General features: G+C 45.6%; 1 protein-coding gene across 11 annotated transcripts in view; it reads right to left on the reverse strand.

Annotated features, from left to right (window-relative positions):
- The window catches only part of nav3 (neuron navigator 3), a 231,640-nt gene that overhangs the window by 82,662 nt on the left and 121,675 nt on the right, over positions 1–27,303 (reverse strand). For all 11 annotated transcript variants that reach the window (XR_002170733.1, XM_019891775.1, XM_019891776.1 and 8 more), the window contains 2 exons: positions 4,007–4,124; positions 2,408–2,460 (listed from right to left, as the gene is read on the reverse strand). Coding sequence is in view for 10 of the 11 variants with exons in the window: in XM_019891775.1 (XP_019747334.1) it covers positions 2,408–2,460; positions 4,007–4,124 (171 nt within the window). In the remaining variant the exon portion in view is untranslated. The remainder of the gene's footprint in view (positions 1–2,407; positions 2,461–4,006; positions 4,125–27,303) is intronic.

A 27,303-nucleotide genomic window follows, 5' to 3' on the forward strand; every position in this document is an offset into this window, starting at 1 on the left:
CCCTAATAAGTCATTAAATCACGGGTGCAGAAAGGTTTCATGTGTGCGAAATGTTAGGCTAAAGTTCCGAGCCCGTGAACCGAGTGCATGAATGGGTTGGCCAGGACGTTTGCCTTTAATACGATTCCGCCGCACTATAAATCTGGCCGACTTGAATATAAAGTGGTGGGTTGTTACATCTAATCTCGTCGAAAATGATCCGCGGGCTTCTGCGGGCAGATGCTGCATCGCTTCATTTGCCGAAGCGTTATTCATCATTTATGAGGTGATGTGTTTTTATTTATTTATTTATTTATTTTTATGTGCGAGACTCTTTGCTGAGGCGGCTCGAAACAAAAGGCGCACGCATAAACCTGAGAAAACGAAAGTGCACAGTCATCTGTATTTTTTTGGGGGGGGGGCGGCGGGGGGCGCCGCACGGTTTGCTAACGATGTCTGTCGATAATGAGGAGGATTAGTGTTGCAAGACTTTTAATATGTTTCTCCCGAATGCTGAATAAGGCTCTTTTGCCCTCCACTGCTGTGCGCTAGAAAGTTCATAGAAATGACGCGACGTTTTTTTTTTTTCTTCCTTCCGATAAAAACAAGGTGCGCGTGAGGGGCGGTTCACGGTTTACTATCGAAACTTTTTTGAATTCATCCTCTTTCTACCTAACTGGGACTCCTCACTGTGCTTCGATCAGAACTCAGAAACGAATCGATCAATCAGGAATTGCATGTTCGATTTTTATTTTTTTTTTTTAACTGCCCACACCTGCAGAGACCTCCCACTTGGACAAGAAGGCTCAGGATTTCGGGACTGCCGTTCGGCATCCCAAACGCGACGGAACTGGACTCATCTAACCGGAAGCATCGGTTGCGGTATCGGACGATGAATTCTCAAGTATCGGGACGTAGCATATTATCTGTAACGTCGGTGGGCCAAATGTCTGCTTCTTTGTGCTCAATGTGGAAGCAACTGTGCTTCCTGAAAGTTAAGATTCCAAAGCTGGCTGGACCCTCTGTTTTCCCCCCCACAGCAGGTGGGGGGATCAGTGGGCTTAGCAAGTGGCTGGAGACAAAGAGTAATGCTGCATACACATACACACGCACAAGCGCCACACAAGGACATACGATTGACACAGTCCATAACAATTTGATACCTAACCCCAACGATAAACCGCATACCGTTTTAACGCAAGGCCGCTGTCGCTACAGCAGAGGTTTCTCAAGCTTTTGACCACCACAAAAATTTGCACCGCCCCCAAAATGTATGTTTGATATGAGTTAAACATTATTAAACCCATTCAATGTTTGCCAAATTGCCATTTTTCCGTTCTTTAGTTATCGGCCGTCGAACGTGGGTTGGTTTTGCCAAAAGCACCGGTTTCTGAGCAAAAAGCGGAGAAAACAAGATTTCGCGCTTTTCACGAAAGGAAAGATATCAAGTAGAAGTCAAACTCATCAAACTAAAAAAAAATAACTGTGAAAGGCCGTCAATATTCTACAGAATATACAACTAAGAATTGCACCATGATCTTTTCCCACACTTTCAACTAAAAATATATTTCCCCAAACAAGCAGCTTTTAAAGCTGAAATATTTTGAACTGAAAAGCAGAATACGGCCAAACTCGTACAAAACTGAGAGTCACGATGTCTTTTTTCGTCTCAAATTTGGTTCACCGCAGAACCTTCGGCTGTTTGGGTACGTGACTTTTTTGGAGCCCAGACGACAGTAAACAAGTCAGTATAAAACATAACATTTGCTTGGCGAGCCAGGAGCTGCTCAGCCTTGCCAGTTCGGCCCACAATCAGTTTCGGAGTTTATCTCCAGGAAACTCGGTTTGACACTTCTAACTCTCAGGTTTCACCTTCCCTCTTCCTTCCTGGTTCTATAGTGCCATTTCCTCACTGAGATCGGGCGACTTCCACCACAGCTGGACTCGCCGCCGAGGAGTGAGTCAAAACAGCTGAGAAATGGCACCAAAACGTGTGAAACCAATTGCAACGAGCGCACTCACTTTTGGAGCGAATCCCAGATTTTCCGAGTCTTTAAATCAAATCCATCAATTTGTCCTGTCTGGGCGAGCGACATAATAGCATTGTGGAAATATATGAACGCATACTGGGACAATGGCTATAGCAGAGCAAAAAAAAATTTTAAAAAATGCCGCATTTGTCAGACCGGACCTCATGAAAAGAGCAGCGGAGTGAACTTTTTGCACTTTAGCGGTAGGCGCGCGAATGCCGCGGCTCGTCTGATATCACGTAAACATTGAGTCGACTCCAGTTAAAGCGAGTACCGTGATCTCACCGGGGGTGAAATTAAGCGAGTGTGCGAGCCTCAAGTCAAAATAAACAGCTGAGAACTTCTCCATGGTGAGTGTTTAAAAAAAAAACAATGTCAGAATCAAAGAGAAGACTCACCATTTGGGTCTGACTCCGGGGGCTGCCATTGATATCCTCCACCTTCTCATTGGCTGCAGGAGAGAGAGAGAGGACAACGAAGAGATGTTTACTATCCGTCCACGGCGTCCACTCCAGTGAGCTCAGGTGCAAGTCGGCACGGAGCCCTCCGAGATGAGGTGCGTGCATGCGTGTGTGCACCGCGCGTGGGAGGTTTCGGAGGGCGTGCGTGCGTGCGTGTGTGTGCGCGCACGAGGCGTCTAGGAAGCAAAGCTGGCTAATTCTTCAGCTGCTGCCAGAGAATTACTGACAGGCCAGAGCGTGGCCTCATTGTCTGTTTCGGGGCAAGCGGGGAGGGTAAAGTTTCAATCCGACGGAGAGGGAGAGAAAAAGAGAAGAACGTGTGTGTGTGTGTGTGTGTGTGTGTGTGTGTGTGCGTGCGTGTGAGACATGGTTCAAGGACGTACAAATGACAGATTTGGGAGGATGGACAGCATCAGTGAGAGGTAATGGAGAAGAAATAGCCTTCCGCGAGGAGACAAAAAGGAGATGCGGCAGTAGGGACACAAACAAAAGTTAGGAAGTTTTTTTTTTTTTTTCGTTAATACCTCAAAAAAAAGAGAGGGAGAGAGAGAGCGCACTGGACCATATGTGCCTTTTTTATTTTTCCTAAATGACGAATGAGGATTTTATTCATTTTTAGATATCGGGTACTCGCGGAGGCTGCTGATGACAGCCATCGATACCAAAGGCAAATAATACCCGCCATCGAGCAAGTAGGCCTTTGCAGGAGTTTGACACATCGCAGAATCATCATCCGTATGAGAAAAAAAAAAGGTTGTGTTCATAATGCTTTGTCATTGTGTTCAATGTAATGTTAGACTCGAGGTGTCGGTGCTCAAAGAATAGTCGTGCTAGTAATCAGTCTGAAAAAGAGTGGTCTTGAACCTCCCTAATTCGAACGATTCTCAGCACTGGCGATCATGAAAGCTGCCAGCAGATGGTCCAAAGCGCCGACGTCTCGTCCATGTCAATTTAAAGCCGATTGATCAACTTCAAAGCGTCCCAAACGGCCGGGCTTGATCTCGCAGCGCGCAACTTCACAAGCGTCACTTAGCACACAATTCGCTAAGATCAGAAGATACATACGAGATACAACATGGTCTTTTATCATTCGGTGACTCTTTAGGCCTTTGTAAAAATGTTGCTCTTGGAAGCTAGCTGTCACTTTGCGAGCTAGCTTACAAGAGCAACATTGTAAGCTAGCTCTCACTTTGCAAGCTAGCTTGCTATAACGTCGTCTTTTATTATTCGGTGACTCTTTAGGCCTTTGTAAAAATTTGGCCTTGTAAGCTAGTTCTCACTTTGCGACCTATCTTACAAGAGCAACATTGTAAGCTAGCTGCCACTTTGCAAGCTAGCTTAAAGGAGCAACATTGTAAAGTAGCTCTGTCTTTGCGAGCTAGCTTACAACGCGTTGCAGGTGATAGCAAGTTGACGACAAAGACCAAAAGCGCTCCTGCGCATTACCTGGCATTCAATGTCATCCAAATGGTAATCGATTCGTCAAAATAGAAGCCGACATATTGTTGGCGCGGATACATGCGGAAGTGCGTGTACCTATTATTTGGATGATCTGCGCCAGCAAGACTCCATCGGTGACGTCCTGGCTCAGGTCCTTGATGAGCCGCTGACAGCCCGACTTAGCCAGGTAGTGATTGGCCCAGTCTGTGTAAATCTGTCAACAAAGAACATCGCCACACAAATTAACGGAGATCTGCGCACCACTATTTGATCAAAACTGTGTTTTACATTTGAATAAAAACGCCATGCCGAGTTGTCACGGCAAGGCTGTTTGTGCATCTTGTAAAAAGCCCCCAAAGTGAGTCGTTACGAGCCAACCGCAATGACTCAACTGTTGCTCTTTTCATCTCAATTACTGCCCCGATAAAGAACAGTGACCATTTAGTCATTTGCTATTAATGTTTTACGGCGTGGCACAACTTCCTACTTTCACTTTCCAGTCCAACTCGGAACGTTTCGATCTGCTTTATTTTATTTCACTGGCTGTTAAATACGATGTCCGTTCCATTTATTGACAGGAAAACCAAACACACACACACACACACACACACACAACCACTTTTACACGGGAAATCCAAACTAAGTGACGCTAAACAGGCTATGATTTCAGCTTTGATGCAAATCATGCGTTTCTATTGACACCGCCCATGGCGCGGGTGTAGAAATCGAGACTGCAATTGACTAAAAAAAAAAAATGGCAGTGGATGGCAACGCACGTAAGGGTCCATTGTAGTGGTTGATGCACAACTGTGACGTTAAGATAAATTAATCGATCCATCCATATTCTGATCCGCTATTCAATCAGCCTGCCATGCATGTTTTTTGCAATGTGGGAGGAAACCGGACTGCCCGGAGAAAACCCACGCAGGCACGGGGGCAGAACATGCAAACTCCACACAGGAAGGCCGGAGCCGGAATCGAACCCCGCAGCCCCCCACTGTGACGTCTACGTGTTAACCACTCGACCCACTGTGCCGCCAGATGAATTCATATAAGAGAAAACATTTGAATAGCCGTCCACTCTCGTGACCGCTGTCCCCGAAAGGGTTAAAATCGAGCTTATCAACGGAGTTTTAAAGGAGCTTTGCATTATAGGAGCCATTGTATTGTCAGCCGGGCCTCTTTTCACTGGAGTCCATGAAGTGACAGATAAGAGACACTTTGTCGGCCCGACGACAGACTGAAGTCAACAGCTGCTGCCGTTCCGCTGGACTTTGGCGATACACGAGCGTGCCGCCGCCCCAATCTCGAAGCGGATGCATAAAAGGGGGCTGCAAAGCGACGATGTGACAATGGGCATGATTCGACGCTTGGTTACAGATGCGTTATGCAAGTAAAAAGGACGCTAAAAAGAACACTTTGCAAATGCCAAAATCCCATCGGGAGGCCATGTGAGAAAGAACCGTACAATGAATGCATTATAAAGTTGATCCATATCATAAGGGACACCTCCACATATCAGAGTCACTCCAAAAAGATGTACAGATTTGCAATGTCTCGATCTTGTTGTGGCTGCAATGGCCGCTGGATCGATTTTAGGAGGGGCGGGGGGGCATCTAGAGATCCAAATCAAGACAAATCTGAAGGGTTACATCCCGCGTATATCCAACCTGGAGGGGTTTGTTTTGTTTGACGCTGCTTAGCGGCTGCATTTGAGTGTGAATGGCGCAAAAGATATTGATTTTCTGTCTGAACCGCTCAGTTGACTGAACAGGGAAAAAAAAAGTTGGACTCGGACTAACAATTCAACTTTGTGAGTGGGTGTAAAGTACAAAGTAAGCGGTTTTACAACCGGCAGTGAAAGTTTGTGTATTGCATTGTCAGTTTCATGTTGCCGGAAGGAAACAAAACATTTTTTTTTTCTTGTATTGACACAATAACATGCATGTTAGGATTCACGGAAGACAAAAAAAAAACAACAAAAAAAAGATACATAGGGGTGAATAGTTAGTTTTTTCGATAAGGGGCCCTGTGATTGGCTGGCAAACAGTCCAGATTGCCCATCAGCCCTCGCCCCATTTTCAGCTGGGGTGAGGGTCGGTCGGGGTTTGGGTTCTTGTTCGGCACTCTAGAAAATGGATGAATGGCAATAAAAAGTGATCAATGCAACATCTTGATACTGCAACGCTTACAGTATTGAAGGAAATACATTACAAGTCAGTTAGAAAGAGTCAAGTTCTCATCTATCAATCTCTCGCTGAAAAGACCCTTTCCTCAACCCCAGCGGGATGCTCGCCAAAGTATTATTTATCGTACCATTTGAAGTATCGCAGCGATGCGTTCAAGTTAAGCGGAGACCTTTGCGAGCGGTCGGCGTCGCCTCCCCGTCCCTCATCCCTCCCAGCTGTGTGACAAGCATCAGACGGGCGCCCCGCCTCGCCCGCCACCGCGTTCGATTCATGACTCCTCGGTGACACCGTTGGAAGAGTTCATCCTGCTTGGCTCCTCTTTCCCCTCTCCGTCCCCCCCGGCCCCCGTCCATGAACCCGACAACCGCCTCCTTCCAAGATGCGACATCAAATAACGCGCACGCGAGCATTAAACGCACACATTGCTGACGTCAAGTCCTCCTCCTTCTGCCTTTCGTTTTACCTTCTCCGTTGTTGAGTTCCCCGCCAGCGTGCGACATCCAGAGCGGTTCTTTTCCTCCTGAGGAGGTAACCTGCCTCCCGGCAGTCGTAATCACAATGCGGTGACTACATCGGCGCAGGTATTATTGACAGACGCTGCAATGTCACTCTGCAACCTCTAGAGGGCACCGGAGGAGAGGACCCGCATCCCCATCACTGTTCTTGAACGCATCAATCCAGCCTCGGTGAATGAATGGGGCTCTTTAATCATGGCGCCGATCCAAGCCCATCGAATAAATTAGGTTTAACAGCAGTCAAGGGGGAGGGGGGGGGGGTGGGGGGGAATCCAGCACGTATGTACAATCGCAGGGCGTTTAGCGGTGTATGGCTGTCCGAAACGGGCTAAGTGTCCTCCCATGGCTGCGGTGGCGGCTTTGAAAACTTGGCACGGGTTCAGCTCTCATGTGGGTCTTCAAGGTGATTAAATGCGACATAAAGCTGCATTCACAGAATTAGTGATGAGGAGCCCATCGAGCACTGTGGATAGAAATGCACGCGACAGGATGGATACATCGCTGTAAATAGTTTAAGGCAAGGGAAAAAAAAAAAAGATCTTTATGAATGGGCAAAAGCTACATTACTCTGGGTTCTTCCATAAAGAAGTTTATTCTATTAGACAAGGCTATGGTCTGAGTATAAGAAGCTCCTACCTTCATTTAAATATAGGCCCTTATTATTTTTATATTAGAAATGAAGTGAGCGCCAAAAAAGTGCATCGGTGCATCAGCCGAAAAGTCAATGCAGCTCTGCTTATAAATCGGCGTAGGCATGATGCGAGGGGTTGCACCCGAGGGTTCTGCGAGTATTTAAAACCTGAAAAGGGTGACACCGGAGAAAACCAATCAGGACAACGTGGACTTTGTTGTTGTGCCGGCTGTCAATCAGGGCAAACGGCGCCGCCGTATTCAGTCGGGGATTGTCCAGCTGTATTTACAAAGCCGATAAGTCAGCTCGACACACGGCGATAAAACACAAATTCAACCCAACAGCGGGCAGAGTAAATATTGTTGGTCAGGCTGATGCATGAGGGAGATATTTTTTTTGTGTGCCTTTTTCAAGAGGCAGTTAACAACATTACAACCATATAATGAATGAAATTACTGTCAAAACCATATCGTCGCTTTCAAGTTAACCCCCCCGCCCCCCCCGTCACTTTTAAAGAGTGAAAAATCGACTCAAATGACGCCGCCAAGACGTTTAGTCATCATTTTGTCATCTGCCAAGCCGCTTTTGTCGCTGCAGCAGAAATGCTGAGTCGAAAGTGACATAATTGCATGCGGCTACGAGATGTTTTTGGACGCGGAACGCACCGTTGGATGCGCTCGGCGTCGACGTTGAGCGCTTGTAAGCGCGAAGGGCCGGAAAGAAGCGGCGAGATTGAGGATGCGGTGTCAGCGTGAAACTGGGAAAATGTCCATCCAATTTCTCTTCCAGAAGACGTTGGATTTTATGATTTTTTTTTTGTCCAATCAGATTTCAGCCTCCACGTGTTGCCATATTCATATCATCGAAAAAGGGTCTTCGGAATCAGCCGTGCTCGCTCGATAAAATTCAAACGATATCGGCAACGGGGCGATCAGATTTCAAATTCCACCTCATCTGACTCGAGGGCGGACCCTCGATGATGTCAGCATTTTTCGGTCCTCTGATTGGTCGGTCAGTTCCGGCCAACTTGGACTATCTTGCACACATGAATCCGACAGGCATTGTCCCACATATTATGTCACTCTGCTGAAAACTGAACAGCAAAGGCGCACTTTTGAATTGTCATGGCGAGATATACATGAATGGAAAGCAGACGCAGAATTATGAGATTCGTCTTTAGGATTTTACGGACTGTCAATAAGCTTGAAGCACGCACGCTGGGCCTCTTATTTTGAAGGACTGTTCAGCGGGAATGAAAACAAGTGCTAGGGGATCATTTCAAAAGTGTGTTTGAATGTGTTGGAGCAAACTATTTAAAAAAAAAAATAACTGGACATCAGTGCGGAATGCATCCACCGCGATAATTGGGGGTTAACTGCTCACCCTTAGTTTCACCGGCACAATTTACAGGCGCCGGAGAATAAATATGCTCCAACGTCAGGGAGGGAGAATCGTGTGTTTTCTTGCTTTTTACCCCTCAAGATGCTCATGAGCGTAGCAACAAATGTCCCGGGGCATCGTCTATTCTCGGATGACTTGCAACTCTTTGTAATCATTCTTTCTTCAGAAGAACCCCCCCCCAGCCCCCACACACACACTCACGAAGAAAAACACAAATAAATCAGGCAGCTACCATGTCATGAGCACCCAGCCGCGGTGACAAAACTCCAGCGAACAGATGTGAGCTCGCACTTGAATTGGGATCATCAAAAAAACAACCACAGTGACGTGCGTGTCACATTGTCGAGCTGACTCAAATGCAAATTGCGAGGGAGGGATCTGTGTGAGTCACGGCTGGATTTGTCACACTCACTCATAGCATTGACCGGCTCGCTGGTCAGCATCAAAATGACAACTTGTTGGGTTGGGGAAGAACAGCAGGGGGTTGTTGTCAGGCAGATTTTACGGAGCCCGTTCGGGCACACGGGGGCCACCATCTGCTTGTTGAAATAGTAACGGTGCCATGAATGGGATCTTGATTTCCTACCCAGAAAAAATAAAATAAAATAAAAAACCTGGACAAATAAATAAATAAATTGAATAAATGTTTTTTTTGAATGATTAATGTGCTTGGCAACTGTAGCAAAAAAAAAAAAAAAAAACGAACGAATTTAGTGGCTAAATTTATCAATGAAGGCAAATGCTGAGTGGGTAGCTTTGCTTTTGATGCAAGCTCTATAATATTAAATCAGTGTTAATTCAGAATCCTCTACTAATTGAATAAATGGCTTCATAAAACCATAGTGTGTGTGTTTGCATATAATACACAAAACTGCACACACTACTGAATCCAATTCAGGTTCACAGACTGAAGCCAGATTTTGCAGTCTTGCTGCAGCAGTTCTGTGTATTGCGCAGAGTGACCAGCAGGGGGCGGTACTGCACCGATCCTTTTTTTTCTGGAACCAGCGGCTATTCAATTGGAATCACTTGGAATATTTACAGGCCAATGGTTCATTCAATGACCACCGAAGTGCCTATTAAATCACGCACAGAATTTATTCTTCTGTCAATATAAGCCACAGGTCGTAAGTAAAATCTTTAAATTTTTACCGCATACATCACATACTACTCTTGTGGCACACTTTGGGTCCAACAACAACTCTGTGGTGACGTGCAAGGTGGGCATTGGTTCCATCATCATCATTGGAAACGACTTTATAGAGGCTAAAAGCGCTCCCGACGCACAGCCTCCCACTCCTGCGCAGCGTTTAATTTATTCCACGGGCGGCGTGTATGTTGCTGAGTGTGAGCAAATAAGGGGGGGAAATTGGGGCCATGACCCTCGGCGGTACGAGGACTAATCGCGCCGTCGTCCAATTCGAGGACGTCAGCAGAACCTTTGGTGATCGGTGACCTCTTCCTTCTGTTGTGCAAACGGAATTCCTGACAGATTTGGTGGATAAAATCGGAGGTATGTTTTACTTAACGAGACGTGTGTATGCAAGCCGGGAGGTAGCGACGGCGTGGTGGGCCGCTCGCCTGACTTCCATGCACGAAGCACAGGTTGGGTTCTCGCCCAGTGATGATAACATTAACTATCACAATAATATTAATACAAATAGTCATTATATCATTCACAACAATAATGTAGTTTTAGAAATATATTTTTCAATATTGATGAATTCAGAGTTGGGTTCAGCAACAGATGGCATTCTTTTCCGAGACATCATATTGATTCCACCTCATGGGAAAAATCCTCATTGCGTAAGCTTTTATAGGTCAAAAAAAGGGCTAGGTGATAATTCACGATAAAATGTTGCATACAAAAAAAAAAAACTAATAACTATTCAGTCATAATGCCCATACCAGAAAAACCTAACATGCTAAAAAAAAAAATTAAAAAAAAGGAAAAATATTTGTGAGATCGGCGTCAAAGATATGTTGAGGGACACATAAAGCCGACCGGTAATTAAAATTTGCTATTGACCAGTGTAATCAATAACGACGCAAGAAATGGAAGTTCAAACAATACATGCTACAATGCTAACACATCCGGGCTACTATATTTGGATTGTAAAAGTTGAGCTAATGAAGTGTGTTGTTTCTACTTAATTATTGACTAGACTCTAGTCAATTAATCATTTAATCATTTTTGTGGCGGGCCACTTTTGAGTTACATCTTGCCTCGGAGGGCAAAATCTCAACGGCATTTATCACAGATGACAATTTGACATTTTCGGTAGATTTTTTTTTAGCAAGGATCATGCACAGATGATTTTCTTTCACGATGCCACATAAAATGATGTGGTGGGCCGGATTTGGCCCCCGAGCCTTGACTTTGACACCTGTGGACTAGAGTGACCATAGATGGGCAAGCAGTAAATGCCCCAATGCTACCACATTGGGGCTGTCTCCCCCCACCCCTCTCCCCCCCCTCCTCATTTTCCCTTTCTTCTCCTAAAAAAAGGACCTGTTACACGAGTTAACGTCCAACGCCGCATTCTGACTTGATGACACACTGACTAACAAGGTGGAAAAACAATACCTGCCGTGCTTTCGAACCTCCCAAACACATGACGCCCCCAGACTTCCAGTAAGAGTCCATCTTATGCAACAATTAATGACTCCCAGCAACAGGTTAAAAAAGACTGCGGTCTTTGCGGGCTGCCCGCCACCTTCCACCGGCCTTGATATTTACTGTAAAGGGGTCCCGGGTGAACGTGCGAAGCATCTGACTCGCAACTGAGTCACGTGTGACTACTGCTGAGTCACAGAGAGTCCAGGGAATGTGGTTTTCCCTCGCAACCTCGCTTGGATGTCTTCCCCGACTTTCGCTCGCCAGCAGACTCTGAGTCACACATATTTGCCGCGCGTGTCAATGTTGCTTTTTTTTTTTTTGTGGATCTTTAGCGCCACACGTGCTACTCTAATGAATTACGATTAAGACTGTTATCGTGGACTTTTGCAACCTTGGCCGTGACATTCAGATGTCGACAGGGAAAAGTGAAAGAACGAATTCTCCGGCTCTCTGTTAGGATTTTCCGATCGTCGGCTTTTCGGTAAGAAACGACGAGAGGGTCATCCTCAGTCGAGTGGCAAATGTATGCAGGTTGGAAACAGGAAGCACAAGCAACACTGTCACTTCCAGTGCACTATAGACGGGGGACACAAGGAGTCATGAAGGGGATTGGGGGGTGGGGGGTGGGGGGGCTCTCGCTCCACGTGAGCCCTGTCGCTTCCAGTACAAAAACAAATCCAACGGAAAAAGGAGTGTGTGCGAGTGCGTATGTGTGTGTCCAAGAGTTGAAAATGAGGCAAGAGGTAACCAGAGAGCAGCAAGCAAAGTGTATGCATTGGATGGCAGTTCACTGCAAGCCCCACAATCCCCCCCCACCCCCCCCAAAAAAAAAAACTGGTGATATGATCTTGCATTTTTGTTGTGTTAGCCCTGCAATGAATATATTATATAAACTTTGATATACTGTTCGGTGGAATAGCACTAATATGTCTCTCTGAAGTGTAGTGTGCAATCATTCAGGCTTTTTAAAACATTGGTGGGACTAAAAGAGTGTTAATGAGGGAGAACCAAAAGGAAACAGATGAAGGGAGAGGATTTTTTTTTTTTTTTTTTAATGACTGAACCTGAAGGATTTCCAGTCAGAGCAAAAGAGAAAACAAGGGCAAGCTATTTCTGACCTGCTGACAAATTGCCCAGATTTTCCAGTGCCTTGTGAATTTTTTGCTCTTTTATCTCCTTGACTTCTCTTGTTCAGCTAAGCCGGACAGCTTCGGGACACTCGGGGAGCACCAGTCTCCCCGAAGTCCGGTTGAGCTTTACTGACGAAACAACAAGGGCAAGCAGAGAACTCAATGTCCAAGGGGGTAAGAAATTGCCTCTTCTGAGGAGAGGCTCGTCAAGCTCTTCGGGCATCGTTATTTCCCCTCTCTGTGCCTGACAGCCTTGCTCGAGTGAAGGACTTGAGGCCTTGTCCTTCTTCTAAAGGTGGCATATTATGGAAAATTGACTTTTTAATTGCCTGTATACAAATGGTTGGGTCTCTGGGGGGCCTGCAAAACCACTAAGTGTGGTGGAAAAAAAAAACAAATGCATCTGTGGGGCTAATCTATATGCTAACCTCCTCGCATTCATGCATGCATACACTTGCCGGTGAGATGACGGGACCAAGCCCGCCAATCGATGTGAAAGAGGAGATGGTAAAAACACTGGCTGGAATGCACGCACTCACCAGTGAGCTCGAACTCAGTGTTGCGTGTGCACTTGCTGGTGACATATAGCCTGCTCTTAATGCATACACTTGCCAGCGAGAGCCAGCCTGCTAAGAGACGTCAAAAGCGGAGATAGTAAAAAGGCTGACTGGAACGTTCACCGTCGCTGATGATCTCCAGCCTTCTGTTACACATGCAATTCTTGTCGTTATACTTAATGCATGCACTTGCCAGCGAGAGCCAGCCTGCTAAGAGACGTCGAAAGCGGAGATAGTAAAAAGGCTGACTGGAACGTCCACCGTCGCTGATGACCTCCAGAACAGCTGTTACACATGCAATTTTTGTCGTTATACTTAATGCATACACTTGCCAGCGAGAGCCAGCCTGCTAAGAGACGTCGAAAGCGGAGATAGTAAAAAGGCTGACTGGAACGTCCACCCTCGCTGATGACCTCCAGCCTGCTGTTACACATGCAATTTTTGTCGTTATACTTAATGCATACACTTGCCAGCGAGATGAGTACTGAATCTCAAAACCTTTCCTTGGTGGTCATGGGAATGTAATCTGGACTAACCAGTCGTACGTGGGGTGGGGAGAGGGCCTAATTTGTTCTCAGTTCAGTATTTTTCCATGAATATGTCACAGACTTGTTATTAATTCATTCCCGTGGCTTTTACATTTTTTTAACACGAGCTAAAGAAATGGGAAACATTTCAAATTGTGAAAAATGGCAAACATGTCTCCTGTCAATGAAGTGTTCACGGCATCCTTCCCTTCTATGTCTACCCTCTTCAAAGGGCCCATTAGCATGCTTAATTACACAAGTGTAGCTTCCACACTTGGGAGCACAGGCTGAGCCATAAGTCATATCAGGTTACAAGAATCCGCCGCCTGACAGCATTATTAATGACCCGTTCCTAATGGATTGAGAGTGACAGCAGGTTCACAACACCGTGGGAGTCAAAGGCAGATCGAATGCGTGTGAAGGTAAGTGAAAAGTTTTGGAAGAAGTGACCCCCCCTAACCCCCGGCCCCCCACATGGGGCCCCCTGTGAAGAACGACGGGTCAAGGAAAGCGGCGGAAGGAAACTTCTTGTTCCCCTCTGAGGAGCGAGAGTGATTGAGAGGGAAGTGTCTGGGACTGGACAGCAAGCTTTTTTTTTTTTTTTCTGTGCTATTTGTCCTGTGTCTGCACCTGGAGTCAAACAGGACAGGCTGGACAGGCTGGACATGCGGAGACTGAGTGAGTCCAAAAATCCTGATGCAAAGTCGCACTGTGGAGAAGTTAAGGATGCTAAACTTGAGCGGTAAGGGGGGAAAAAAAAGTATCTTCCAATGACTCCTGACTATTCTGCTGAATTAGGCCTTAAAATGGGAACGCTGGAAGTGGACTTGGAATATGTTGACCACCACCGCGTTCTGGGCCAATAATAATGCTTCCAAATCAGCAATTAGGAGCCCGCAAGGGACGTCTGTATATGAGACTAACCTCAATGTAAATCCATCTGTGTCAAGATGACACGCAAGTCTTTGATGCCAATGTAAAGTGGGAGCGCAGGCAAGACTGAATCATGACATTTCCACCTTTCAGCGCACATCAGCTCAAAGATCCATTTGCAATTTGCATCGGAAATATTTCCAGCCAGACGTACTTATAGACTCGTATCTGTCAAAGCTGTGCTTTAACGTCAATATGCGGTGTGACGTGTCAATAAACAGAAGATCTCAGAGGGAGAATCAAGACCTTGGACAGCTTTTGAATCATCCGCGCATCCACAGCGAGTATGTTTCTGTCATGAAGAAGAAGCATTCGTGACGCCTTCTACGTGAGCAAGCGTTGCAGGTGAGTTACAGGTTTGCAAATGTGGCTGTCGGATGCATATTGAGGGAAAAGTCAGGATTAAAAAAAATTAGTAAAACATGGACATGTTCTTTTCTTTGGAAGCTTCACATTCACTGTGAATTAGTTTTAAGCGACGCTGAAGCCCCGTGGCACCTCATACATTTCTGCCTACGATGTTTGCAAAAACATGTCAATCAATGCACCAGCCCAACAAAACAGGCTATGGAGCATAAAATCTGATTTCATGTTGGCAATCAGATTGCAAAGTCAAGCCATTTATGCACATTTTCTCAAGAAGATCGCTTAAAAAGTGAGCCCGATTGGATGAAAGTGCTAAAAATGTGCACACGGGTTAAAAACTATACATAAGAAGCATAAGGGCAAGAGTGGACTAGACAGGAGAGAAATGTGCCCTCTATCAACGCTAATCTTCCTGGCCCAGAAGAAGCACAGCGATGGTGATAGCAAGATGGCGTTAAGTGTCTCGTCAAGTACAGCGACCTGCCGGGAATACCAAACAGCCTTCCCATATGCAGCCGATTGGAGGGAGAGGGAACGTCCTTGTTCTTTGGTAATAAGCTAGCTCTTAACATTGCCAGTGGTTTACCGGGTAAGGATATTACAGTGGAGAAAAAAAAAATATGATTATCCAAAGTTTATGACTCACCAAAGCAAAGCATGTGGTACCAGTTGATGCTGTGCTCTAATGATACCGAGGGGTGAGCGGCGCACGGTGCTGTCAGTTACACACTGCAGGTCAGGAGCCATTGGACATGCATGGAGAGCATGATTCGATTAGCGGCGCACCAGAAGCACATTGCCAAGTGGCTTGTGTAAAAAAAGAAAAAAAAAAGAAAGAAAGAAAAAGATGAGCCATCATTGGTCTTGTTTGAAACGTTCAAATTTACCGGAAAGGAATGTCCAGAAGATGTAATGGTTTAATTGGCAAAAAAAAATAAATAAAATAAACAAATAAATAATACAAAATAGGTCTCTGAAAGACTCCTGAAATGTTTCCATCCAAAAACCTTTTGCATGAGGATGATATGGATAGCTAGCTAGATAGCCAGCTAGATCAGCAAGAGAGCTAGCTTGATTGTTAGATCGAAATTGACAATTAGCATGGGGATGATATGGATAGCTAGCTAGATAGCGAGCTAGCTAGCAAGAGAACTAGCTAGATAGCTAGATCAAAATTGAGAATTAGCATGGGGGTGATCGGGATAGCTAGCTAGATAGTTAGCTAGATAGCAAGACAGCTAGCTCAATAGTTCGATCAAAATTGAGAATTAGCATGTGGATGACAGAGATAGCTAGCTAGTTGGCTGGCTAAATAGCAAGATAGCTAACGAGATAGCTCGGTAGACAGACTGTAATTAATCATTTTGGAACAAATCAACCACATCAGAATCATCCGAAACCTGAAGCTAAGGTGGTTTAGTGTGACCACATCCGTAGTTGCCTCAGTCGATCGGCCAAGCAAGAGAGCAAGATCTGATGCTAGCCCCTCAGGCTACACGCCTTGCTATATTCAATCCACAGTTTATGTAAAGAGCCATAGATGAAACACACCAGAAAAAAAAAAAACAATTTTTTCCCAAGATGTGTGAAAAGAAAAACAAGCAGTCCAAAATGTCACGACTACGAGCATCTCCATGGCCTGGTGTCATGCTGTGCTAAGCCAGATGATGAGCAGTGTTTTTGGTCAAATCTCTTGTAGCTTCGAAGGCAGTTGCAAAAAGCTGCAAATCCCTTCGCTTTGATTGTGTGCCAGAGCTGTCCCGTCCCTCCCTCACGACCGCTTCACATCCACTGTGGGCTGATAATGCTCGACCCAGCCCACTCGTTCTTGACTCCCCTTCCTTCTCTAATCCTCATGATATCTCCTCACCCATTTATCTTCCTCTTACGGTCATTTCTTCTTCTGTATGCTTTTCGTTCCCCTTTTCCTCCCATTGCTCATCTCTCCACCCCCTCCTCCAGAAAAGAACTCTGGTGGGATACAGAAGGAAGAAAAGAAGTCCTGTCTGGCCCATGAGACGGGGCAGTTGATGAGAATTTCAGGTGCTCTGTCTCAATGACAGCCGGTTTTATTGTTGGGTTGTGGATTGAAATCATATCGTCTACCATTTGTTTCCAATCCCCTTTGCCTGACGATCCCAGAAAATAAGAACTTAACACCTGGGTAGAGGCAGGGGTGTGTTTTGGATTTACCATCCCAATATAACGTAGCCGAGCCTCTTGGAAGAGATAGCGAGTCGTATATTTCACGGATGGCGTCAGAATCCGGACCGAGCTCCGACCCACCCCGAGCTCCCCTGCACAGCGGCGGCGGCGGAATCGACGTCTAAATATACGGCGAAACATACGCCGCTCCTTGGAGGCAGCGGCGTGATCGTTAAGTGCTTTTCAGTATGGTGGGTGGGGTTCACCGAGGTCCTCAAAACACCCTTGCCTAGTAAATCAGCGGGCGGCTTGGATTTCTCCAAACGAAAGCTGTTTGCATCGCCATCGTTTTGAAGGAAAAAAAAAAAAAAGTCCTGAAATTGAATTCCATTTCACAACTAGCTCAGTCGCAAAAATCCTTTAATAACTATGTGCGACAGCTAAATTCCAGTCGTAGCAGCTCTTTTCACGCGCACGTTTTTTTCCTTGTACATCTGCTTCTTTCTTTGATTTTTCCATTTTATCCATCATCCGTCCGACAGCCGGACAAAAATAGTGGCGGCATCATCTGGCGGGATAAAATATGACTGCGCTTTGGGAAAATACAACTTTTTTTTTTTGAGGGCAACCCCCTTAATTATTTCTAAAGCCCAGAGTTCTCCACATGGCTTTCGGATGACTTTCTCCGGGGCAAGAGAGATGAAATAACCCAAACACCGTGAGTCATTTTCACCAGTAGAAACCAGCACCATCCCATTGAGGGCCGTCCGTCTCTCAACGTGATGGTTTTCGGCATGCCGGGGGTGGTGGGGGGGATCCATGGAACCTTAGAGCCCTGTGCCCTTTTGTTTCTGCGGTGTGTATCAGTAATTCCCCCCTGACAGGGATAAATCAGAGCAGAACTGCCCTCCTCGCCGCAAAACTAATTTCACTCCCCTGAAACCTGGGGATTTTCCAGGATAACAGACGGCGCGAGCGAAATTTGAATCAAATGAAGTGAAAGACCTCAACGCCAGCAGCACGAGCGAAGACTGATTTGTGAGAACACACACACACACACACACACACACACACACACACACACACACACACACACCAGTGTGGACACACACACACACACACACACACCAGTGTGGAGTGTTCTAATTTCACTTTTCATCTTTTTTTTTTTTCAGGTGGGTCACCAACTCCGTCTCAAGTGGAACTTGATCAGCGCGGCTCCAGAAGGTTACCCGTCAGAAAAGAATGTGGTTCACCTGGAGGTGCGTCCAAGTCATCACACTTTACTGCAATTTTTTTTCCCTTTTCGATCAAAGATAAAAGCAGAGATTTTTTTTTTTCTGAACCAAAGTTAAAATGATTTTTTTTTTTTGCGATCCAAGCCAACTACCTGTCGAGAGGGCACACATAGAGTGCGACAGCTTCCTTTTTTTTTTTTTTTTTGCAAGAATATGGCATTTCAAATATGAACAGACAAGTATTTCTTGTCCCGAAACTTGCCTCGGTGAATCACGAATGAGATCTACTCTGTAAACAAAAACAGTGCAGCTCAAGCTCTGTCAATTGGAGTTTTTCTTTAATGTCCTTATTGTCTATATTACTATAAGAGCAAATTAAAGTCTTCAATGAACAGCGAATGTTTTTTACATTTTTTTTTTTGTGTGTGTTTCCGGTGGATCTATAAACCAAAATGCACACCCAATGGTGATATTTATTTATTCATTTATTTATGTATTTATTTTAACTCATTCACTCCCAAAGACGTTTTTAAACGTCTTTTCAGACATGGTCTAGAATTGGCTGGTACTGAATGAGTTTCAGCATCCTGTTACACGCATGTATCATCTTCTACACATCGCGGCGTAGCAAACTACATCGGACAGCTTTTGAGACGCAGTGAGGAATGCGTGTCACTTCCCCATGCCGCGATGTTGAATTTGTGACGGGACGTGGTTTCCCACGGACACAGCGACCTAAGGGCCGGTCAGGTAAATACACACAGGCTGACCTTTAGTCAACACAGGCTGGGCGGTACTGCTCCTTATCTGGACAGGCCCCGGAGGTAGTCTTTTTTTTTTTTTTTCGGGAACAAACACCTTTAAATTGAACCCTGGATTACGCAATACTTGCTAATTCTTGCTGAGCTAACTCTCAAGCAAATGTGATTACCCGAAAGTTGCATTAAACGACTCGGAAATGGAGCTGCGTCTTCAATGTGAGGTCGAGGCCCTCCGCTAAAGTCACTCGCATAACTGTCTGAAGCTTCCGCCCGCCAAGGCTCGACCTTCTGCCCTCGACCATTCATTAAACAAACAAGCGGTGATGCGGAGAATGCAAACGGTGCCTCACCTTATGTTGAGCACCCCTCTCCCCCAACCTCCCCTGCAGGAATGTGACACAATGTTGGAAAAAAAAAAAATCCTGCAAGCACTTCAAAAGACGACTCGGACCATTAGGTCTGGAAAGCCCTCGGGATGAATGAGGAGGGGGAGAGAGTGCGCCGATTGTTGCGCCAGGACTTTTCGAGGGCAATGTGAAAGACCCTGTGCGTCAAGGCAAAACGCCGATCGATAATCGGCGTGTTTGATGCAAACAAAGAAGAGAGGGTTAAAAAAAAAATTAATAAATGCTGCGATAACTTAATCAATATCTTACCGTCGCCAGTGTTTTCACGTGGTTCTGACACATACCTACCCGCTGAGAGGTAATCAATACACTCATGCCGATTACAGCATTAAGAAGCAAACGGGAGAGAGAATCCTCTTCGGAATGGAGAAACCTCTTCATCAACCGATTATGCAAGTAATGGTCGGACCCTGTTGTTTCTAACATAACGTTTTATGATGCGCTTCCCATTTCATCAAAGTTGATTATTTGAGTTCAAATGCAAATGTCTCAATTCGTGAATCGAGTACAATTAGTTGTTTTTTTTTTTTTGTTTTTTTTTTAAGGATTGAGTCACGTCTTCCCTCGGAGGGCCGTTAAGAAAGTGAAACCACAACAATATTTAATCGCATTAATCGCATTTAATCGGGGAACAAAATTAGTGCAAAATGTCAACGTCATTTATGGCACATGACAATTTGACATTTTGGTACTTTTTTTGTGTTGCAAGGATCATGCAAGTTGACACACTTGATTTTCTTTTGGGGTGGGGGGGGGCACATAAAATGATGTGGCCGGCCAGATCTGGCCCCCAGGCCTTGAGTTTGACACCTGTGCTGTAACCTGATAACACAATTAGCTGGCCACTGTAGTAACCGTTGTTCCTGAATGGGTTAATATAAAGTAATCAATTAAGTGGTGTATTTGGAAAGAATGAAACAAACCAGTCCAATGCGTGGGTTTTCTCCGGGTACTCCGGTTTCCTCCCACATTCCAAAAACATACATGGCAGGCTGATTTATCAAATTGGCCCTCGGTGTGAGTGTGAGCGTGGTTGGTTGTTCGGCGATCGAGAGCCAGGTCACATCGTCCTACATCACGAAAATATGAATGAACAACTAAATTGGAAAAATGAACCAGGAATAACCCCGATCAGGAATAACGAGCCTCGCGGTCTTGGGCTGCGACGACAGCAGATGCAGCGGAGCTTTGACGGTGCGAAATGAGTCAGCGTGCCAATTGCGGGCGGCTCAAAAACAAGATTACGGCTGCCTGTAAACACAATCGGCGTATAAAAGATGAATGGGATGTCGGGCGTGTAATTGTCAAAGGGAATTTAAAAGCGGGGGGGGGGGGGACAAGCCGCAAGCGTGTGACAGACTGGCACCCTGCTACCGCTGCTGTCAGGCAGAATGAGGTTCAACCGTATCGATTCCCATTTTCGTCTCCATTCTTTGCATATTTAACAAAGCCGTCGCGAGCGTAAGCACATTTGTTGCGCTTCATTAAGCAATGTATCATGTTACATTTCCCCCTAATGCTCTCCGACTAATCTCCTTCCCTCCAATGTGTACCGATAAGCTCGCGCTCTCCCTTATCTTGGAATCGCGACTCCTAAACAGAATCAAACAGATCCCCCCAACCCCACCCCACCCGCCCTCTCATTAGGACATCAGAGTCATACGAAAGGCCATTTATCTCCTCTCAACCAGACCCGGCTAATTGAATCCAGAGTCCGATAGCAATCTAGTAGCGAGTGTGTCAGTGGATTAGCATGGCCTGTCACCAAGGTAACCCTGGAGAGGAGGAGGGGGAGATCCGAAGTTGCTTCCGAAGGACTCTACAGAGCAACCCTCTCTCAATATCCGCCCCGATGCTTCCTTCCTGAGGAACGGGAGAATAGTCGTTTTTCTCAATCCGAGTCGAGCAGGAAATGAAAGCAGATGTGCAACCGTTGCCGGCGTCTTGATCCAACCCTCACCACCCCCCCCCCCAAAAAAAAAACCAGGAAACTTTTAATTAGAGAAAAATGAAGAAAACTGCAAAAGGGCGCTCTGTATCTCCCATCTTTTGTCATGTGACCATGTGATGGAGAATCCGGCAAATTATAAAGTTTCAAACCACATCATGAGGAAAAATCCATTTTTCTGATGTTGTTTGATATGGTCGGGCACAGCGCCAACACGCAGAAGAACTCAGTGGATGGTTAATGGTCTGATCTTTGCCCATCTTTCCCCGGACTGGCTTTTCCGTTCTCATGAACTCCAATGCGTGTCAACTGCTTCTTCTCCCTCGAGCGCCATCTTCCTCCTCTTCCTCCTCCCTTTTCTGTTTTTTTTTTTTTTTTTTTTTTTTTTGAAGGCCCACATAGGGCGAAAGAGATGGAAGAAGTTCTTCACGGCGATGTGTAGTCCTATCTTGAAAGCTGACAACACTGGTGTCAAAGTGAAGGCCCGGGGGCCGGATCTGGCCCGCCACATCATTTTCTGTGGCCCGCAAACGCAAATCACAGACTTTCATGATGCTTGCTAAAATCTCCACCAAAATTTCCAATTCTCATTTGTAATGAATAACAGTGACACTGGAAGCATTTTCTTGGGACCGAACCCCTCATTCCAGTAACTTCCATAATAGGTGAATAAACCGTTATCCTTGACGTCTTCATACGGTTTCAGTCATAATGGCCCTCCAAGGGAAACTGTGACTAAAATCTGTTTTTTTCACGGGCCACGTTGTGGTTACGGTTTCCCTTGGAGGGCTGTTATGAATTTTGGCAAACTGAATAAATGTTTCTTCCACATTTTACATACACAGCGCACAACAAATTGATGAATAACTAGATTTAAAATCATAAGTCAAGAATAATGACTGTTATTCTGGATTACATATGACCATTTGAAATTTTGGTTCAGACTTTAGCAAGCATCATGGAACTTGACATGCTTGATTTGCTTTTGCGGGCCACCTAAAATGGTGCGGAGGGCCAGATCTGGCCCCCGGGCCTTGACTTTGACACCTGTGGTTTAGTGGGTGTTTTATGGCTTTTTTATCTTATCTCCTTTTAAACCAGTCTGGCAATCATGATTTGCTTCCTGCTTTTTCACTCCGGGAGATGGGACAGAGCCGAGCAAAGATAAATGGCAGCTCTCAGTGAATGCGCATCCGTGTGTGCGTCAACGGAGATAAGAGTTGTGTTTGTGTTCGATCGCTGCGCAGGCCCGCTAATGGATTGCAGATATTTTGCTGAGACGGATCACGATCCCGAGCGGGTTTCTACTACCTGTCGACGAAATGCCTCGCTCTGAGGAACATTTGGACAACAGTTGTGTATTGTTGACATTCCACAATATTTGACCTCAAATAACCCTTCCTTTCTCGGATGGAATTCCAAATCAGCGGGGTTCATGTGCAAAACAGATTTTTCATGAAAATCACAAACTTTTTGTGTCATATATTATTTATCCCTTTCAGGGACGGCGGTTACTACAGTGGACAGATTATCAAGTTATCAGGTTACGGGGTGCATGAAAGGTTTGTTTCGATTTGTTTCTATGCTTGTCTGTCAAAATTTACGATTGTAAATCTGGCCCGTCGTGCAAGTTGTAGACTGCTGTACTGGGCTGAAAAAAATGGCATTGATGTCCTTGATTCATTGACTTTTTTTTTGTTTTTTTGATTATGTCATCGTAAAGAAAAAAACAAAATGTTTGTCGTTCAGCCCATATGTCACAAATATGGGCCTTAGATAAGTCAAATCAGATAAGATAATAAGCCTTTTCCAAAAGCCACATCCCCACAAAGTTGGCGCATCCCATCTTCTCCATAAATCCACTCAAAAAACTGAAAGAAAAAAAAAATAAAAAAACATCAAGAGAAAGTTGTTGAGGCATCGTGTTTAGTCGATCAAATTAAACCAGAACATCAATTCATGGCAAAAGACCTCGACTTTTCTCCGATCTCATTCCAGATCATCAGAAATTCCCGAAGGTCTCAAAATGAAACCTCGACGGATTGCGGCCAACCAAAAAAAAAAAAAAAAAAAAAAAAAAAAAAAAACCAGCAACCGCCACATCCTGCACCCGAGATGAGGAAATTGTACTTTAATTGTATTCAATCCCGACAATGGCAGCCTTCTGTTTTTTGTTTGTTTATTTCAGTTTGCCGTGTGCAAGCGGAAGGAACGTTTAAACGAGTGACGTCAACGTCCACGGCGATGCGGTCGACGTCGGGCATATCAAAAGCAAAGGGAGGGGGGGGGGGGACGTGAGGGGGCGCGAGAGGCAGCCTGACAGCTACTGGATGCCTCGTTTGCTTTGACGGGGGCCTTTGTAACGACGGCGCAGGTGGCGCGGCGAGCAACCCGAGTCGTCCACCTGAGAGAACTTCAAGGGGAGACGGCCCGAGAGGCGGGTGTCAAAATTTTCACGTCCACACCGACAAAGACTCCCCCAAGTGCCAACGACGACTTTGACGTCTACCTTGTTTGTTCCGCGCACACTCCACGACGTGTCTAAATGACACCGTGGGAGCTGGATCTCATTTCACATCTGTCATGACGCCACTGCTTTTTGCCATCGGTGGCGTATCTCCTTTCGCGCACCTCCAGACGTCTTCTCAGAAACACTCTTGAGTGTCTTCTGAGAGTTGCGGATGGAGAATCGAAGCCCATAAACTTAAGTTGCATCCCAGCGCCCATTTTTTTTTTTTTTTAAAACAGAAAGTGCCCACACAACAAACACAACACACACACACACACACACACACACACACACACACACACACACACACACACACACACACACACACACACACTCCGTTGACAACTACAAATCACACAGCAGCCTCTTAAATTGTTCTCTTTTCAAGCCACAGCCACATTTCTTTCCATTACGAATGCAAAAAGTAGCATTAAAATGTGACCACGGGGAAAAATTAAATAACATTAAATTCTTACTAATTTTACCCCCCCCCCTTTTTTTTTTTTTTTTTTGCAAACGTTATCAGCCTGTCAGCAATAAAGCAACGGCAGCTATCTCGGTGTGTTCCGAATTTGCGGCGCATGCTATCTTTTCGTCTAATCTGCCTCGTGCAAAAAAAGGAACAGACTGCTGTGAGTTGCGTGTGTCGAGATGTCCAGATGAGCCGCCCCCGTGACCTCAAAAGCAGAGCCAAAGCCACTAAAAAGTGTCCCGCGAAGCTTCCAGGCGTGAGATAAAAATCAAGACGCGGCAACAAAGTCACACAACTTTGTGGATTTTTGCCAAAAGAGTTGATCGTAATTGTTCTGTGGTGTCGAGGCCTTTTCCAAACGGGAGCTAAAAGTAATAATTTCACCGATTTCGTGAATATGGAAAAGTAGAGTCTGCTATCGAGACGTTGCTATTTTGCTCGTTACTCGCAGTGACAATAAAAAAACTGGTCTGCAAGCCCACAGAATTGAACTGCGATGTCAATCCGTTCTGGTGGGGAGAGCCAAGTTAAACAAGTTGATTCCTCCCCGCTGGAAAGCCAACAGGCCCTTCACGGCACTTTAACTGCTGACCACTGAGACGATTATGGTCGCAGCTGAATCGAACCCGCTGCACCCACCCCAAAAAAAACACATCCCATCGATAATCGGGATGAGGGGGGGGGGGTGCTGGGGGCTGCATTGACTTTCCTGATTGATGATTTGGCGGAGTTGGAAGCTGATCATCGCGTGAGAGAAAAGTACATCGAGTGCTATCATTGGCCATCTTGCGAAAATAATGTCCCCCCCCCCGCTTTTTTAAATTTTTTATCTTTTTTTATGAACACGCCAGTAAGGAGTAATCAAAAACATTACTATGTCCAAACCGCTAGTTACTTATTGTAGTCAGTAGCTAGTGATTGTTATTGTTGTGGTACGGATGAGAGGCTTTGTTTTCGAGGAGCCGTCAGTATGACTTTTTCCACGATGACTGTTGTGGCAAAACATTGATTTGTCAATCAGTCAAGTCTTTCTGTCCAGGCTGGTCCTGATGCGGGGTTGCCATGGCACCGCATCTGGCTCGAAACCGCACTGCTCTTCGTTATTCTACATTGAAACTGAAATCGGCGTGACCTGTGCCCCGCCCGGGCTCTGGGATTCAACATTTCGTACACACATGATAAACAGTCTTGAAAAAAAAAATCACCATGTAGAAAACTGTCAATGTTCGTCAATCTTCAAATTCATTTTTTTGTTCTTGTTTTGGACTGTAGATGCTTTGATTTTTTATTCAATGATACACACGGAATGTGTTTGAATAGATACAAAAGAGGATTTAGCAACATCTGCAGAACATACACTGGGAGTGTTGCACTCTACGGCACAGGTGTCAAAACCAAGGCCCGGGGGCCAGATCTGGCACGCCACGTCATTTTATGTGGCCCGCGAAAGCAAATCAAGCATGTCAAGTTCCACGATGCTCGCTAAAGTCTCAACCCAAATTTCAAATAGTCATATGTCTTCCACAATAACAGACATTATTCTTGCCTTCTGATTTTAAAACTGATTAATAAACATTGATATGGTTTCCCAAAATTCATAACGGCCCTCCAAGGGAAACCGTAAATACAATGTGGCCCGCAGCAAAAATTAGTTTGACAGAGTGTGAGTGAAGCCAGATCTCGAATGTTGTATTTAGTCATGCCCTGTCGCTCATTCCTTCGGTAATGTGGTACACTGTGACCTGCCCTCGCTGTATAGATTTCATTGAACGTTCCTAATATTTCACGCCCCACCCGCCCACTAAAAAAAAAAAAAATGCGTCTCCGCGACTTTGCTTTTTCTATGCGTCATTAAGACCACAACGTTGGACGTTGTGACCTCCCACCGAGAAACCTACGATGGAATGACCCACTAAAGTTTGAGTCCATGTGGGGGAAATTAAAATCCCGGCCTCCAGTTTTACGAGGGCCCAGTTCAACACCTATGGGGCAGATTTAGCGGAGTGTTTATACTCTAAATAATAGCTTTATTGCGCACTTGGAAGATACGCTGTTTCACTGTATCTTCCCCAAATATGGCGCCGAAAAATCGTTGCGCTTCAAAGTGAATCTGTACACCCAGAGACACAAAGCAGAGGCGTTCCTAGTAAACTCAGACGCAATGTCGAGCACTGACAGACGACGTGTGCAGTATTTGTGTGGCTGAATCGAGTTTCCAAGCAGCTGACTGATGTCAACGGTAAGTAGTGAGCAAACATTTTCAAGAGAAGGACAATACAGGAATGTGCGCGGCTGTCTTTGCTTGCCAAAAAAAAAAAAAAAGGGGGGGGAGGGGACAGATGGAAGCTAGATTTAATTCACCGGCGCTGACGAAAGAGAGCCGTAATTCCACGTGTCAATCAACATCAATAAATATGAGCAAATATTTAAACAGATCTCTGCGTAATTACAGCTCTCCTGACCTTCGGATGGGATGCAGCCTCTGTGCCCGGTCGGGCACTTGAAAGAACCACACGTGTCACCTTCGGGCCGGCCGTCCAACTTTTACTGAGTTAGCACACCACTTGACATGGATGCCAACGCTCGCCGGACCCGTTGCCACTTCCAAGGAAAACATTGAGCGGCTTACGCTCCCGGGGCCGGAATACTGGGCCAAAGTGTCCAGTACTGAGGACAGACCGAGCGCGGTAAATGAGCCGTAACCGCCGCTTCAGCTGGGAAGAATTGAGGACGGCGATGGAAAATGGATCCACTATTCTGTCACCTTTTATAAACGAGTGACTCAGAAAGGCTAAAATGTTCCCTTTTCCTTTTTCGCATTGATCTGTCATCCAATGCTAAACTCAAAATAATGAGAAACATGACCCATCAATGTATTGCGTTCACGTCTGTGTCTGTTGCTCAGGGCATAGTATACAGCGTGTCAAAGTCAAGGCCCGGGGGCCAGATCCGGCCCGCCGCATGGTTTTATGCGGCCCGCGACAGAAAATCATGCGTGTCAACTTATATTGCTAAAATCTGTACTGAAATGCCACATTGTCATC

Source organism: Hippocampus comes, unplaced genomic scaffold (genome assembly GCF_001891065.2).
Source record: "Hippocampus comes isolate QL1 unplaced genomic scaffold, H_comes_QL1_v1.1 scaffold63, whole genome shotgun sequence".
NCBI classification, from domain to species: Eukaryota; Metazoa; Chordata; class Actinopteri; order Syngnathiformes; family Syngnathidae; genus Hippocampus; species Hippocampus comes.